This window comes from Bos taurus, chromosome 18 (genome assembly GCF_002263795.3).
Source record: "Bos taurus isolate L1 Dominette 01449 registration number 42190680 breed Hereford chromosome 18, ARS-UCD2.0, whole genome shotgun sequence".
NCBI lineage: Eukaryota > Metazoa > Chordata > Mammalia > Artiodactyla > Bovidae > Bos > Bos taurus.
The window spans coordinates 60294947-60311984 of NC_037345.1; the positions used below are offsets into that span (position 1 = coordinate 60294947).

At 42.3% G+C, this 17038-nt stretch overlaps 1 protein-coding gene across 1 annotated transcript in view; it reads right to left on the reverse strand.

The window, feature by feature from the left end:
* Positions 1–8612, reverse strand: part of LOC616720 (zinc finger protein 420-like) — a 25775-nt gene extending 17163 nt beyond the window's left edge. Inside the window, 4 exon segments of the mRNA XM_059877235.1 lie at positions 3597–3689; positions 4184–4310; positions 7878–7961; positions 8563–8612. Coding sequence (XP_059733218.1) covers positions 3597–3689; positions 4184–4310; positions 7878–7892 — 235 coding nt within the window. The 5' untranslated portion in view covers positions 7893–7961; positions 8563–8612.
* Between the last annotated feature and the right edge of the window lie 8426 nt (positions 8613–17038).

A 17038-nucleotide genomic window follows, 5' to 3' on the forward strand; every position in this document is an offset into this window, starting at 1 on the left:
CAAAAGCCACGGTCTTACACCCAGCTTTGTAACCTCAGTCCGTACAGAGCATCTGAACCTACAACCAAGGGCTCTCTCATTCATGGCAGGTGTAGCTTTAGTAGCTGTAGACTTTGTGGGCTCCTACCCAAGGGGGCTAGGCCAGGACAGAGCCTGAGCTGCTCCGTAGCACCACAGCGGGTCCAGCTCCATGCTGAATGCAATCCCAGGACCTGACTTCACTGAGTCTATGCTGGTGACCTTATGAAAACAACAGCTGAGAGACACCAGGGCCATGTGCCATCATGCCCATGGTTAAGGGGGGGACAAGAGCAGTGCCAACACTACATAACATGAGAGCTTGCAGGACGCATGAGAGAGGACACCAGAGCACACCCTGAGGTGAACATTCCGAGAGCAGTAATACTCAGTGACCTCTCTCCCAGTGAGTGTGCTCCAATCCCACCTGCCTCGCACCACAGATCAGAATCACAGCAAAGACTCAGATCTGGGGGCTCTATTCCACCATGCAGGGAGCAGGCACCACCAAAGACAGGGCAGTAACCACCACAGAACAAGGGGGAAACAGCCCTGAATATCCAGGGCAGGCTCTGGTCACAGTTAACAGCAATCAGAACACAAATCAAGAGAGGATAAGGGCACAAACCTCTGGACCAACCTCACCCACCAAGGTGCAGATAACAGAAGGAAGATTAACTAGGTGGCTGCACCCTTCAAAACAAAGACCACAAACAGAACGCAGGACAATATGAGATGGCAAATAAATACATTATAGGGGAAGAAACAAGATAAAAACCTCCAAGGACCACTGAGTTAAGAGGTGACAGGCAATCTAATGGTTACTTCTGCTTTTAGTCATCTTAAGTGGAGACACCAAGCACTTTCACAAATCCTAGGTGCCTAGTAATTCTTAAATCCACTTCTTGCCACACATGTTTCTGAGAATGTTCTATTAGATCTTTCAGTCTAAGAATCATAAATGATAGTGATAGAGAACTAGTCGGAAACTGAGGACACATAAGACAGTGTCCGAGGAAGCTGAATACAAATAAGACAAACTCAATAAAGTACTAGTTTTAAAAAATTAAATAAGAAGAGAGACTTTAAAACTATGATTGAAAGAGGGAACTCTACTCATTGCTCTGTGGAGACCTAAATGGGAAGGAAATCAATAGGATGGTAAAGACTAGAGATCTCTTTAAGAAAATTAGAGGTACCAGGAATATTTCATGCAAAGAGGGGAACAATAAAGGACAGAAACGGGATGAGCCTAAAAGAAGTAGAAGATATTAAGAGAAGCTGGCAAGAATACATGGAATAAGGATACAAAAAAGATCTTAATGACCGAGATAACCACGATGGTGTGATCACTCACCTAGTAACAGACATCCCGGCATCTAAAGTCAAGTCAGCCTTAGAAGGCATGACGACCAACAAAGCTGATGGAACTCCAGCTGACCTATTTCAACTCCTAAAAGATGATAATGCTAAAGTTCTATACTCGATAAGCCAGCAAATTTGGAAAACTCAGCAGTGGCCTCAGGATGGGAAAAGGTCAGTTTTCATTCCAATCACAAAGAAAGGCAATGTCAAACAACGCTCAAACTACTACACAATTTCCCTCATTTCAAACAATAGCAAAGGCTCAAAATTCTCCAAGCGAGGCTTTAACAGTACGTGAACCGAGAGCTTCCAGATGTTCAAGCTGGATTTAGAAATGGCAGAGGAATCAGAGATCAAATTGCCAACATCCCTTGGATCATATAAAAAGCAAGAGAGTTCTGGAAAAACAAATACATCTGCTTTATTGACTACACCACAGCCTTTGATTGTGTGGATCAGAAGAAACTGTGGAAAATTCTTAAAGAGATGGGAACACCAGACTACCTTACCTGTCTGCTGAGAAGTCTGTATGCATGTCAAGGAGCAACAGTGAGAACTGGACATGTGACAACGGACTGATTCCAAATTGGGAAAGCAGCACATTATTTGTCACCCTGCTTATTTAACTTATATGCACAGTAGTTCATGGGACATACCCGGTTTGAGGAAGCACAAATTGGAATCAAGATTTCAGGGAGAAATATCCATAATCTCAGATACACAGATAACACCACCCTTAGAGCAGAAAGCAAAGAGGAACTGAGGAGTCTCTTGATGAAACTGAAAAAAGAGGCTAACAAAGCTGGCTTCAAACTCAACCTTCAAAAAACAAAGATCATGGCACCGGTCAGATCATTTCATGGCAAACAGTGGGAGAAACAGTGGAAACAGTGAGAGGTTCTAGTCAAAGCTATGGATTTTCCAGTAGTCATGTATGGATGTGAGAGTTGGACCATGAAGAAAGCTGAGTGCTGAAGAATTGATGCTTTTGAATTGTGGTATTGGAGAAGACTCTTGAGAGTGCCTTGGATTGCAAGAAGATCACACCATTCCATCCTAAAAGAAATCAGTCCTCAATATTCATTGGAAGGACATGGTTCCTTGTCCTGAAGTTCTGAAGTTCTGATACTTTGGCCACCTGATGCAAAGAACTGACCCACTGAGAAAGACCCTGATGCTGGGAAAGACTGAAGATGAGAGGAGAAGGGGACGACAGAGGGTGAGATGGTTGCATGGCATCACTGACTCGACAGACATGAGTTTGAGCAGGCCCTGGGAGTAAGTGATGGACAGGGAAGCCTGGCCTGCTGCAGATCATGGATCACAGACTCAGACTCGACTGAGCGACGGAACTGAACTGACTGATATGTATATTTGATTACCTTTGCTGTATAGGAATACAAAATTGGAAAATACCTATATTCCAATTAGAACTTTTAATAAAGATTTCTTCATATAATCTAAAAATTGTCATAGTTTGAATCAACCATTAATAATGTAGTGGAAAATGTGCTAAGATTTTATGTCAATGTATTTTAAAATTCTATGAGGTGATAAAACACAATAAAGTATTTTAGCATGTTGGAATTGGGGCAAATACACTAAAGATATTTTATATGAGATCATATAAGGTAATGAGAAACTTTCAAGTCAACCTGAGATGTGCACTGTTTCATTTTCACCAGGTTTTGCTTTCTGCAGTGAAAAATTACTTGAACTTGAAATTTATTTGAAAGGTCCTATGTGTCGCTCCCAGTGGATAGGAAATTATAAATCAGAGAACAAAAACCTGTCCCTAGTATTCCTGGAAATTTGGCAGTTTGTCTACCACTCGACTCACACATTTCTGTCTAGAGATAGAAGGAAACTTTAAAAGGACTTTCATACAGTTACTCAGAAATGGGCAGAGTTTTCCTAGGGCCCCCAAGAAATCGAAGAGCAACAAATGAATGCAGTTTGTCACAAGCCAAAAGGAGATATTTAGGTCACACTGTGATGGAGAAAAGTAATCACTGGAGATAAATTCATGAATGATTTCAGAGACAGAGAATGGGGCAGGTGATACATTTCTATCACCGTAGCAGAACAAACCCAGGTTTTCGAAAACCATTTCCATTGAAGCAAATCTCCCAAGATCACGTGATGAAGGATGAGTTCCTCACTGCTCCTTGGACCTCTCATCTGAGTCATCATTTCCAACCATTCATACCTACCTGGGTAAATGGCTGTTGTCTCCATTCTTCTCATATTCCTGGGATCCTTTAATAGCTCCAGAAAGGTGACCAGGTCCACCTTAGAGACAAGCCCTGGTGATCAGAGAAAGGAATATCTGTGTTGTTAGAGATTCATCAGTATCGAATCCAATATGTATTCAGGTGAGACGAGAATGCATTTTCTTCTGAAAATGATTTCCTGAAATACTTTATTCAAAGCTGCTATACAATACTAACACACACCTAACAATCAGGTCCTGAGAGTCTGGTCAAGTAGTACTAAAGCAAAAGTAAGTAGTGTCAATGTGAGATTAAGAGAGGGTGCAACTATTTAATACCACAGAACTTACACAATTACCAGTAACCTGGAATGAAGGACGCAGAGTATATCAAGGAAGAAAAACATTACCAGCATAATGATTCATCGTGAAGCCTTTCTTTCTAAACTCAGAAATGACCCATTATCCCCTAGACAGCACAGATCTGAAAATACTGTGGGAAGCAGAAAATTTCAGAAGACATTCCAGAAATGACAGAACAAAAACGCAGTGGGTAGATAAGGGATTCTGGAAGGCAGTTATCCTCACCCAAGGAGGCCAGGTTCCTGTAGTTCTCTACCATCACGTCCCTGTACAATTTCCGCTGACCAGGGTCCAGGCATTCCCACTCCTCTTGAGTGAAGTCTATGGCCACATCCTGAAATGTCAGCCGTCCCTGAAATACAAAGTACAGATGCCAGTAGGCCATGGGAAGTCTTCCTAATGTGATCCAAGATGAAAACGGCAAGTTCAGAGACCTGGTCGTGATTTGGTGGCTTGGCTGGTATTACAAAATATATTTTTTTACACAGTTTTCCTTTTTACCCAATTTCTAATGTGAAGAAAGGACGATGAGTTATGATCCACAAGAGAAACTATTCTCATCTGAAAGAGCAATTATAAAATAATCAGGGCAACATTAGCATATTTATTCCGTGATTCAGGAGCAGACCATGGCCATGTTTTACGGATATCAGGATGGCAAAAGTCTAACCATGAGGGGTTACTTTTGGAGAAGAATAAGCTTTGTCTACATGTACCATAACCTTAAGTAATGCTTATTTATTTTACCAAAGTAACAAAAGATTTTAAAAATGAATGTAAATCACTTAAAGGCAAAAAATTCATAATCTCTTCTTGAAAGCTGCATTCTAAGAAAACTGTGTTCTATTAACATAGAGATTAGACTAAATTCCAGTCTGCTACCAGCTTACCAGATAGCAAACAAAAGTTGTTTATCGGTTAACCTTCGAAAAATCTTTTCCATAAATTATGAAGTAGCAGTATTCTTCCAAACGCATTAGAGTGAAACCATAGAAGGCATGTTTAAATCTGATTAAACTGCAATTGACAGTGTAGCCTGGTCACTGCTATGACTTGTAACACTTTAACAGGATAAGCAGAATTATAGTTGACCAGATTTTATTAGGGCATATCAGATCTATAAGACTCCACATAATTTTAGGATATCTATATTGGTAACATCCACCATACAGTATAATCTGAGAAGATTTATCACCCCTTCAACAGTACTTCCCATGTAACTTTACATGTCCAATGAACCCAGGTAGTTTAATAGCTCCCTGGGATGTCTCAGGGGCCCTCTGAAGCATTCCAAAGTCAGCTAGAAGTCAAGTCATTTAGGAAGCTTTGTGGACAAATATCAAAAGGGGTTATAACATTCAGTCAGATAAAATCTGAGTAACAGGCAAATTTGGCCTTGGAATACGGAATGAAGCAGGGCGAAGACTAATAGACATTTGCCAAGAAAAGGCACTGGTCATAACAAACACCATCTTCCAACAACACAAGAGAAGATTCTACACATGAACATCACCAGATGGTCAACACCAAAATCACTGATTGATTATATTCTTTGCAGCCAAAGATGGAGAAGCTCAGTCAGCAAAAACAAGACCAGGAGCTGACTGTGGCTCAGATCATGAATTCCATATTACCAAATTCAGACTTAAATTGAAGAAAGTAAGGGAAACCACTAGACCATTCAGGTATGACCTAAATCAAATCCCTTATAATTATAGAGTAGAAGTGAGAAATAAATTTAAAGGCCTAGATCTGATAGAGTGCCTGATGAACTATGGAATGAGGTTTGGGACATTGTACAGGAGACAGGGATCAAGACCATCCCCATGGAAAAGAAATGCAAAAAAGCAAAATGGCTGTCTGGGGAGGCCTTACAAATAGCTGTGAAAAGAAGAGAAGCGAAAAGCGAAGGAGAAAAGGAAAGATATGAACATCTGAATGCAGAGTTCCAAAGAATAGCAAGAAGAGATAAGAAAGCCTTCCTCAGCGATCAATGCAAAGAAATAGAGGAAAACAACAGAATGGCAAAGACTGGAGATCTCTTCAAGAAAATCAGAGATACCAAGGGAACATTTCATGGAAAGATGGGCTCAATAAAGGACAGAAATGGTATGGACCTAACAGAAGCAGAAGATATTAAGAAGAGATGACAAGAATACACAGAAGAAGGGTACAAAAAAGATGTTCACGACTCAGATAATCACCATGGTGTGATCACTGACCTGGAGCCAGACATCCTGGAATGTGAAGTCAAGTGGGCCTTAGAAAGCATCACTACGAACAAAGCTAGTGGAGGTGATGGAATTCCAGTTGAGCTATTCCAAATCCTGAAAGATGATGCTGTGAAAGTGCTGCACTCAATATGCCAGCACATTTGGAAAACTCAGCAGTGGCCACAGGACTGGAAAAGGTCAGTTTTCATTCCAATCCCAAAGAAAGGCAATGCCAAAGAATGCTCAAATTACCGCACAATTGCACTCATCTCACACGCTAGTAAAGTAATGCTCAAAATTCTCCAAGCCAGGCTTTAGCAATACGTGAACCGTGAACTTCCAGATGTTCAAGCTGGTTTTAGAAAAGCCAGAGGAACCAGAGATCAAATTGCTAACATCCACTGGATCATGGAAAAAGCAAGAGAGTTCCAGAAAAACATCTATTTCTGTTTTATTGACTATGCCAAAGCCTTTGACTGTGTGGATCACAATAGACTGTGGAAAATTCTGAAAGAGATGGGACTCCCAGACCACCTGACCTGCTCTTGAGAAATCTGTATGCAGGTCAGGAAGCAACAGTTAGAACTGGACATGCAACAACAGATTGGTTCCAAATAGGAAAAGGAGTATGTCAAGGCCGTATTTTGTCACCCTGTTTATTTAACTTCTATACAGAGTACATCATGAGAAATGCTGGGCTGGAAGAAGCACAAGCTGGAATCAAGATTGCCAGGAGAAATATCAATAACCTCAGATATGCAGATGACACCACCCTTATGGCAGAAAGTGAAGAGGAACTCAAAAGCCTCTTGATGAAAGTGAAAGAGGAGAGTGAAAAAGTTGGCTTAAAGCTCAACATTCAGAAAACGAAGACCATGGCATCCAGTCTCATCACTTCATGGGAAATAGATGGGGAAACAGTGGAAACAGTGTAAGACTTTATTTTTTGGGCTCCAAAATCACTGCAGATGGTGACTGCAGCCATGTAATTAAAAGACGCTTACTCCTTGGAAGGAAAGTTATGACCAACCTAGACAGCATACTGAAAAGCAGAGACATTACTTTGCCAACAAAGGTCCGTCTAGTCAAGGCTATGGTTTTTCCTTTTGTCATGTATGGATGTGAAAGTTGGACTGTGAAAAAGGCTGAGCGCCGAAGAATTGATGCTTTGAACTGTGGTGTTGGAGAAAACCCTTGAGAGTCCCTTGGACTGCAAGGAGATCCAACCAGTCCTTTCTGAAGGAGATCAGCCCTGGGATTTCTTTGGAAGGAATGATGCTAAAGCTGAAACTCCAGTACTTTGGCCACCTCATGCCAAGAGTTGACTCATTGGAAAAGTCTCTGATGTTGGGAGGGATTGGGGGCAGGAGGAGAAGGGGACAATAGAGGATGAGATGGCTGATGGCGTCACTGACTCGATGGATGTGAGTCTCAGTGAACTCCGGGAGTTGGTGATGGACAGGGAGGCCTGGCGTGGTCGCAAAGAGTTGGACACGACTGAGCGACTGAACTGAACTGAACTGAGCTTCTTTGGCTGGTAATACTGTTTCTGCCATTCTGATGTGTCAGGAGGGCAATGGGTCCCTTGGGATCATGATTATGGGTAAGTTCAAACAAACCGGTTCAGAAGTTAAGACGCTTATCAAGTCCAAAGAAACAGCATTTCAGGAAAAAGAACAAACAAACAAAAGGATTATGCCTCTTACCTCGGAATGAGTCATTTCTGACTCCTTGCTTTCCTCTTCCTCTGGGCTTCCTTCTCACGTAAGATCAGTCTTGGGAAGTGACCCCTGAATGTTGAAAATAGACTGTTCAATACCTAGAAAAACACACCGAGCTCCCTGTCACACAGCCCCACACAGAGGGAGGATCTCAACAGGTACAAAATACAATCCTCTACGGCCACTGACACAGCAGGGATTCTGGAACACAGAATCAAACGAGGTGTTTTTCGTTTTATTCTTTTCTTCAGAACTCGCGGCCCTTCCTGTGAAAACCACACGTTCTAGGCTGACCCTCCCCTTCAAACCTCAGGCGAGACCCTGACCAAACTCCATACAGAATAGAACCTCCTTCACCTCTTCGCGGATCAAGGACCTAGGGGTTGGGCAATGCCGGACTTTAAGCAGCGGTCTCCACAAGTTAGAAGGCAGAACTGCCAGAGAAGGACGTGGACTCTAGAACGATAATAACAGGAAGCGGACGTGGACCCCAGGGACCCGGCAGCTAAGACAAAGGACTTCAGAACTTCTCACGGCGATGCGAGGACACACACTGGGGACGGGAAAATGGGGACGGTAGTTTGAACGTTCACAGAGACCCCCGAAAGCCACGTGTGAAGGACAACAGGCTGTGGGACTAGGAATCGGGTTTTAAACAAACAAAACTCACCAGAACACTCTGTCGCTCATTTAAACTCGATTCCCGGTCTGAAGGATACTGCGCACGCGCGGGCGGAAGAGCCGGTACAGAGGAAGGTGAGTGCGCTACGGGGCGGCCAAAGATAGGCGACGAAAGGGGAGAGGGTGGGACGAGGCCGGAAGCGCAGGTACTTATGGGCGGGGCCAGTGGGGACGGGGCCTTGCCTCCCCTCACCCCCGCCCCTCTCGGTTTTGGGTCTGTTGGTCCTTCTGTCCTGCTGTGCTTCCTTTCTCTGCCTTTTGATGCCTTTAAATCTCTTTGATTTCCTCTGGAGCAGAGCTGCTTCCTGCCTGTTCTAAGTTAGTGTTTCAAACAACTTAAGGCAAAAGAGAAGAATTTTGAGAGCTGCCTCTATGGAAAGCCGAGATGTTTTCAGCAAGTTGAAAAACGGGGAAAATTCAAAAGCCCTTTGTGGGAGTGTGTGAAGATGGGTGTCTCCTCAGTAACAAAAAGCAGAATGTAACCACTCAAATAATCCGTTGGGAGGAAGCCTCAGTAATTGTAACCAGAGACCTGCTTCCATCAGGGAAGCCGGCTTTTCTCTTAGGAAGTGATTCCAGAAAGAAAGAGGGAGATAGGAATCCACATTGTCGTTTATAACGTAACCACAGAAATGACATACTCTTATTCCTGTCAGAATCTGTTGATACACAGATTGCCTCTGTTAATTGTTGCTGCTGCTGCTGAAGCCACCAATTGCCCTGCTTCTTTCAGGACTGAACAAGTTTCCAAGAAGCAGGACTTTTTGTGCTAAAAGTGGGCACGAAACTAGGCAAATGGGACGCGTGGATCACATCGACTGCTCTGCACTTAGCTTCCCAAACACCCTCCTCTACTGTTGGCTTGCTTTCCTAACCTCCTCCTCTTCACCCAGTCCTTGAAAGGATAATCTGGAGAAGCGCTAACACAAGACAGGAAAAATAGTAAGAGGCCCACAGACCATTGTATCCCAGGAGAGTACACCCTTCTCTTTAAATGTGAGATTAGCAACTTCCCTAGTAGTCCAGTGGTTAAGATGCTGTGCTTCCACTGCAGGTTATTATTGGGTTCAATCCCTGCTCGGGAAGTTAAGATCTCAGAGTTGAAGGTTTAATCATTTCTTACACAGAAAGAGCATTAATCATTACAATATAAAGGAAAATATATGTCAAGGTAATAAATTACTTATTAAAGAAAATGTGTTTTGGAGCATCCCCAGCAGCCCAGTGGTTAAGACCCCATCTTCCAATGCAGCTTTGCGGTTCCTTCCCTAGCCAGAGAACTAAGATCCCTCATGTTTTGGGCTGTGAACAAAATGAAAAGAAAATATGTTTCTTAAGTATCTGTGAGTGGGGACAAATTCTAAGTAGAGGATATTGATACTGATTTTCATGATAAAAGTATTAGTAGGTCAAATCTCACAGTTCCCTGCTGGAACCTCTGGTTCTGAATATGACTTTGGTCACGAAGAACTAGGAGAATATTCTCTAGGGAGTTGGCACTAAGGTGTACCTGCTATTGCAGACTACAGTGGAAATTAGGCGGGAATTTCTATCTATCAGACATTGAATCCTAACTATAAACAGGGGGCATTTGCCTCAAGATACTTTTTGAGAAGTTCTATGACATTTCAGACAATGAGGTATGATGATTTCACCTTTGTAAAATGACAGATGGAGAAATTCTTGAAAATCCCTCTCAGGTGCTTTGGCTCCATTTCTCTACTCATAATCTAAATGGAGGCACAGTTCAGTGGTCTCAAGAATAGGAAATAACTTGTTTTTGGTGGAAACACCTCATGGATACAAACTATACAAGCAGACACATGAAATTCCCTTCCTTTGTCAGATCTCAGTATTTATTACAGGTTCCTTGTGAGTCCCTGTCTGTCTCCAGGACCAAAGGGAATAGAACCTTCCTCAAGCATTTCAAGAGTCCCTTTGGAGAGGATCGGTACAAACCTTTAATTGTTCTTTTATCATTAGCAACTGAGCCATAAAGATTTCCACAAATAATCTCAGTTCTTTAAGCCTGTCTCACATCGCAGATACAGGTGAAGAGATAATTGCAGTTCTGAGGGGTCATGAGGTCACAGAATTACAAACCGATATCTAGGGGTCTAGCTGCGTCCCTCCCCGTCACAGGAGCAGCTTGACGTGACCAGCACTCTGAACCCAATATCCGGGCTATGTGAAGATATCAAGTTAGTATTTTCTGTTTCAGCTTGTGGGCAAGAATCTGCAAGAAACAGGTGCTTTCGGGAGTCTGGGTTGGTGACCATTCAGGAAAAACGAAGTGTTCTGACTCAAAGTAATGCAAAGCTGGAAGGAGGAAGAATTCAAAAAATGTAATGGAGCTATTAAAGAGAGATTGGGTGCTACCAGATGTCAGTTCGCAATGCCTCCTAACATATCTTAGTGTAATTCTTTTTGAAAAATATTTATTTATTTGGCTGTACTGGATCTTCGGAGAAGGCAATGGCACCCCACTCCAGTACTCTTGCCTGGAAAATCCCGTGGACAGAGGAGCCTGGTAGGCTGCAGTGCATGGGGTCGCTAAAAGTGGGACACGACTGAGCAACTTCACTTTCAGTTTTCACTTTGAAGCATTGGAGAAGGAAATGGCAACCCACTCCAGTGTTCTTGCCTGGAGAAGCCCCGGGACCGGGGAGCCTAGTGGGCTGCCGTATATGGGGTCGCACAGAGTCGGACACGACTGAAGTGACTTAGCAGCAGCAGCAACTGGATCTTACTTGTGCTGTATGGGATTTAGTTCCCTGATCAGGGATCAAACCTAGGCACCTCCCCCAAGTCCTGACCCCCCACCCCCCACCCCCGCCCTCGCCGAAGCTAGCATTGAGAGCCAGGTGTCTCAGTCACTGGACCACCAAGGAAATCACAGTGTAATTTTTGTGACAGTGATTGTTATTTTAGAATCCAAGCGATATGAAACCTTAAGTTTAGTGTAACTAATGACTGGAATTGCAGAGATATATGGGAAATCATGGAGTACCTTACAGAAATCATACATTTTGGGAGTTACTATATGTGTGCCAACAGTACCTCCATGAGTAATACATCTATAGAAATGATATTTATTAGAAACAGTGTATACAGTTGACAATTGTGTGCTTAGTCCATCAGTCGTGTGTGACTCTTTGCAATGCCATGGACTGTAGGCAGCCAGGCTCATTTATCCATGGAAGTCTCCAGGCAAGAATAGTGGAGTGGGTAGCCATATCCTTCTCCAGGGGATCTTTCCGATCAAGGTATCGATCCCTGGTTTCTTGCATTGTAGGCAGGTTCTCTACCATCTGAACTACCAGGAAGCAATAGAAATAACTTCTCTAACTCTTGAATTTATAAAGTGCTTAACAGAGACATTGTTTCCTATTGAAAACTTCCATAGTTGGCTGATTTGGGTCAGACCATTTTCCAAAAGTAACTTCAGAAATGGGTTTCAGATGGTGGCTATCAGGCATAAAAGCATAGTGTGTCCTATTCTCTGATTTGAAAATATTCTCAAAATTTATAGTTGTATAACTTCATTTTACAAAATAAAAATTTATAAAAATAAAAATCACTTTCTTAAAATGTCCTTTTCTTTAAATGTGATATATTAATGTTTCAGATATCTTGACTTCTGCTCAATACTTTTAATGTCACATTAATTAACAGATCAGTTTATGATTTGAAATTCAGTTCAGGAGCTCAGTCATGTCTGACTCTTTGTGACCCCATGAATCGCAGCACGCCAGGCCTCCCTGTCCACCACCAACTCCCCGAGTTCACTTAAACTCATGTCCATCGAGTCGGGGATGCCATGGAGCCATCTCATCGTCTGTTGTCTCCTTGTCCTCCTGCCCACAATCCCTCCCAGCGTCAGAGTCTTTTCCAGTGTGTCAGCTCTTGGCATCAGGTGGCCAAAGTATTGGAATTTCAGGTTCAAAATCCTGCACTCAATGTGCCAGCACATTTGGAAAATTCAGCCCTGGCTTCAGGACTGGAAAATATCAGTTTTGATAGAAATCTCAAAGAAAGGCAATGCCAAAGAATGGTCAAACTGAAGCAGAGTTGTTGCACTCATCTCACATGCTAGTAAAGTAGTGCTCGAAATTGTCCAAGCCAGGCTTCAATAGTATGTGAGCCAAGAACTTCCAGATGTTCAAGCTGGATTTAGAAAAGGCAAAGGAAACACAGATCACATTGCCAAGATCCCTTGGATCATAGAAAAAGAGAGTTCCAGAAAAACCTCTACTTCTGCTTTATTGACTATGTTAAAGCATTTGTGTGGATCACGAGAAACTGTGGAAAATTCTTAAAGAGATGGGAAAGCCAGAACACCTTAGCAGTCTCCTGAAAAATCAGTATGCAGGTCAAGAAGCAACAGTTAGAGCTGGACATGGAACAGACTGGTTCCACATTTCGAAAGGAGTACATCAAGGCTATATGTTCTCACATTGCTTATTTAACTTAAATGCAGAGTATTTAGTATTTAAGCTAAATGCGTGGCTGGATGAGGCAAAAACTGGATCCAAGATTGCTGGGAGAAATATCAATAACCTGAGATATGCAGATGACACCATTCTTAGGGCAGAAAGTAAAGAGGAACTAAAGAATCTCTTGATGAAAGTGAAACAGGAGCGTGAAAAAGCTAGCTTCAAATTCAACGTTTAGTTTTGAAGATCATGAAACCCAGTCTCATCACTTCATGGGATGGACTTCAATAGATGGAGAAACAATGCAAAGAGTGACAGACTTTATTTTCTCAGGCTCCAAAATCACTAGAGACATTGGCTACAGTCATGAAATTAAAAGGTGCTTGTTTCTTGGAAGAAAAGCCATAACTAATCTAGAGAGAATATTAAAAATCAAAGTCATTACTCTATTAACAAGGGTCTGTATAGTCAGAGCTATGGTGTTTCCAGTAGTCATGTATGGATGTGAGAGTTAGACCATAAAGAAAACTGAGCACTGGAGAATTGATGCTTTTCAACTGTGGTGTTGGAGAAGACTCTCAAGAATCCCTTGGACAGCAAGGAGATCATAACAGTCAATCCTAAAGGAAATCAGTCCCAAATATTCATTAGAAAGACTGATACTGAACCTGAAGCTCCAATAGTTTTGGCCACCTGATGCAAAGAACTGACTTATTGGAAAAAGCCCTGATGGTGAGAAAGATTGAAGAGGGGAGGCGAAGGGGACGACAGAGGATGAAAATGGTTGGATGGCATCACTGACTCAATGGACTCGAGTTTGAGCAAACACTGGGAATTGGTGATGGACAGGGAAGCCTGGCGTGCTGCAATCCATGGGGTTGCAGAGAGTTGGTCACAACTGAACTGAACTAAGTTCTAATTGTCACCTTTTTAATAAAAAGACTTTACATTTTTACAAATCTGTAACCTGTATTAGGCTCATTGCTACTTATGGTTCCATGAAAATACTCATCCTGGCATGAATTTTGATGTATATAAACGTGTGTTATAGACATGACTTTTATTTATTTTTATAATTTCATCTTATGTATGTTTTACTATCAGGGTCCAGTCCCGGTTGCATCCAGGGATTCCCTCGGGAGGACGGCATCGGCGACTGAGAGAAATAAAGAGATAAGGAAAGAATTTTGCAGTTAAGAAAATAGAGGAGAAAAAAGAGGCTGATATTTCTTGGTTTACCCAGAAAGCCAATAAAGCCCCAGCACAAGACTTGCTCTGTTCATGTAGGCCACAGACGCCCTCTCAAATAGCTGAATGTGCCCCACCTTAGGCACCTTCTCCAGTGGGTCTTAGAAGCCCAGGCAGGAAAGTGAACGCAGAGGGCCCCTGCGCTGCAGGGAATCAGCCTGAAAAAGGAGAAGGAAAGAGAAAGAATGACATGGGGAGACAAAGCTTCGGTGGGCAAAGCCCACACTTTATTTTTCAAGGTAGTTTTTATAGCTTAAGTTGTGCATAGAGGACAATGGGGGTGGGGTAGAGTCATGCAAGGTCAGCAGTGCTTGACCCTTATCAAAGCCAGGCTTTCTTTCTGCAAACTTACCATGTGCAAAAGCTTTAGGTGATTTACGTCATCTTCTGGCCAGGAGGCTTGTTAACATTTTATGACCCTTTCTTCCGAAAACTTATTTTTCTCTAAAGGTGATTATTTTAAAGTCAGGCACCACCCTCTGAAAGCATTAGATAAAGTTGCATGCCTATAGGGCAAAAGTGTGGTGGGTTATAACAAGAAAAGAATTAACCCAAGGGTCCAAAGTTACAAACATTAAAGCTACTACTTACATTTCTATATACCAACTATATTAATCAATACACTCCCAGGGACACAATAGGTAAGGGATATGGAAACTTGCCTTTTCATACTGTTCTGGGATGGAGACAAAGCAAAAAGAATACCTAGCTGTGGATGTGACTGGTGATAGAAGCAAGGTCTGATGCTGTAAAGAGCAATATTGCATAGGAACCTGAAAAGTCAGGTCCATGAATCAAGGCAAATTGGAAGTGGTCAAACAAGAGATGGCAAGAGTGAATGTCGACATTCTAGGAGTCAGCGAACTGAAATGGACTGGAATGGGTGAATTTAACTCAGATGACCATTATATCTACTACTGCGGGCAGGAATCCCTCAGAAGAAATGGAGTGGCCATCATGGTCAACAAGAGTCTGAAATGCAGTACTTGGATGCAAACTCAAAAACGACAGAATGATCTCTGTTTGTTTCCAAGGCAAACCATTCAATATCAGAGTAATCCAAGTCTATGCCCCAACCAGTAACACTAAAGAAGCTGAAGTTGAACGGTTCTATGAAGACCTACAAGACCTTTTAGAACTAACACCCAAAAAAGATGTCCTTTTCATTATAGGGGACTGGAATGCAAAAGTAGGAAGTCAAGAGCCACCTGGAGTAACAGGCAAATTTGGCCTTGGAATACGGAATGAAGCAGGGCAAAGACTAATAGAGTTTTGCCAAGAAAATGCACTGGTCATAACAAACACCTCCTTCCAACAACACAAGAGAAGACTCTACACATGGACATCACCAGATGGTCAACACCGAAATCACATTGATTATATTCTTTGCAGCCAAAGATGGAGAAGCTCTATACAGTCAGCAAAAACAGGACCAGGAGCTGACTGTGGCTCAGACCAAGAACTCCTTATTGCCAAATTCAGACTTAAATTGAAGAAAGTAGGGAAAACCACTAGATCATTCAGGTATGACCTAAATCAACTCCCTTATGATTATACAGTGGAAGTGACAAATAGATTTAAAGGCCTAGATCTGATAGATAGAGTGCCTGATGAACTATGGAAAGAGATTCGTGACATTGTACAGGAGACAGGGATCAAGACCATTCCCATAGAAAAGAAATGCAAAAAAGCAATATGGCTATCTGGGGGAGGCCTTGGAAATAGCCGTGAAAAGAAGAGAAGTGAAAAGCAAAGGAGAAAAGGAAAGATATAAGCATCTGAATGCAGAGTTCCAAAGAATAGCAAGAAGAGATAAGAAAGCCTTCTTCAGCGATCAATGCAATAAAATAAAGGAAAACAACAGAATGGGATAGACTAGGGATCTCTTCAAAAAAAATGAGAGATACCAAAGGAACATTTCATGCAAAGATGGGCTCGATAAAGGACAGAAATGGTATGGACCTAACAGAAGCAGAAGATATTAAGAAGAGGTGGCAAAAATAGAAGAACCGTACAAAAAAGATGTTCATGACCCAGATAATCACGATGGTGTGATCACTGACCTAGAGCCAGACATCCTGGAATGTGAAGTCAAGTGGGCCTTAGAAAGCATCACTATGAACAAAGCTACTGGAGGTGATGGAATTCCAGTTGAGCTATTCCAAATCCTGAAAGATGATGCTGTGAAAGTGCTGCACTCAATATGCCAGCACATTTGGAAAACTCAGCAGTGGCCACAGGACTGGAAAAGGTCAGTTTTCATTCCAATCCCAAAGAAAGGCAATGCCAAAAAATGCTCAAACTACCACACAATTGCACTCATCTCACACGCTAGTAAAGTAATGCTCAAAATTCTCCAAGTCAGGCTTCAACAATATGTGAACCGTGAACTTCCTGACGTTTAAGCTGGTTTTAGAAAAGGCAGAGGAACCAGAGATCAAATTGCCAACATCCACTGGATCATGGAAAAAGCAAGAGAGTTCCAGAAAAACATCTATTTCTGCTTACTGACTATGCCAAAGCCTTTGAGTGTGTGGATCACAATAAACTGTGGAAAATTCTTGAAGAGATGGGAATACCAGACCACCTGATCTGCCTCTTGAGAAATCTGTATGCAGGTCAGGAAGCAACAGTTAGAACTGGACATGGAACAACAGACTGTTTCCAAATAGGAAAAGAAGTTCGTCAAGGCTGTATATTGTCACCCTGTTCATTTAACTTATATGCAGAGTACATCATGAGAAACGCTGGACTGGATGAAACACAAGCTGGAATGAAGAT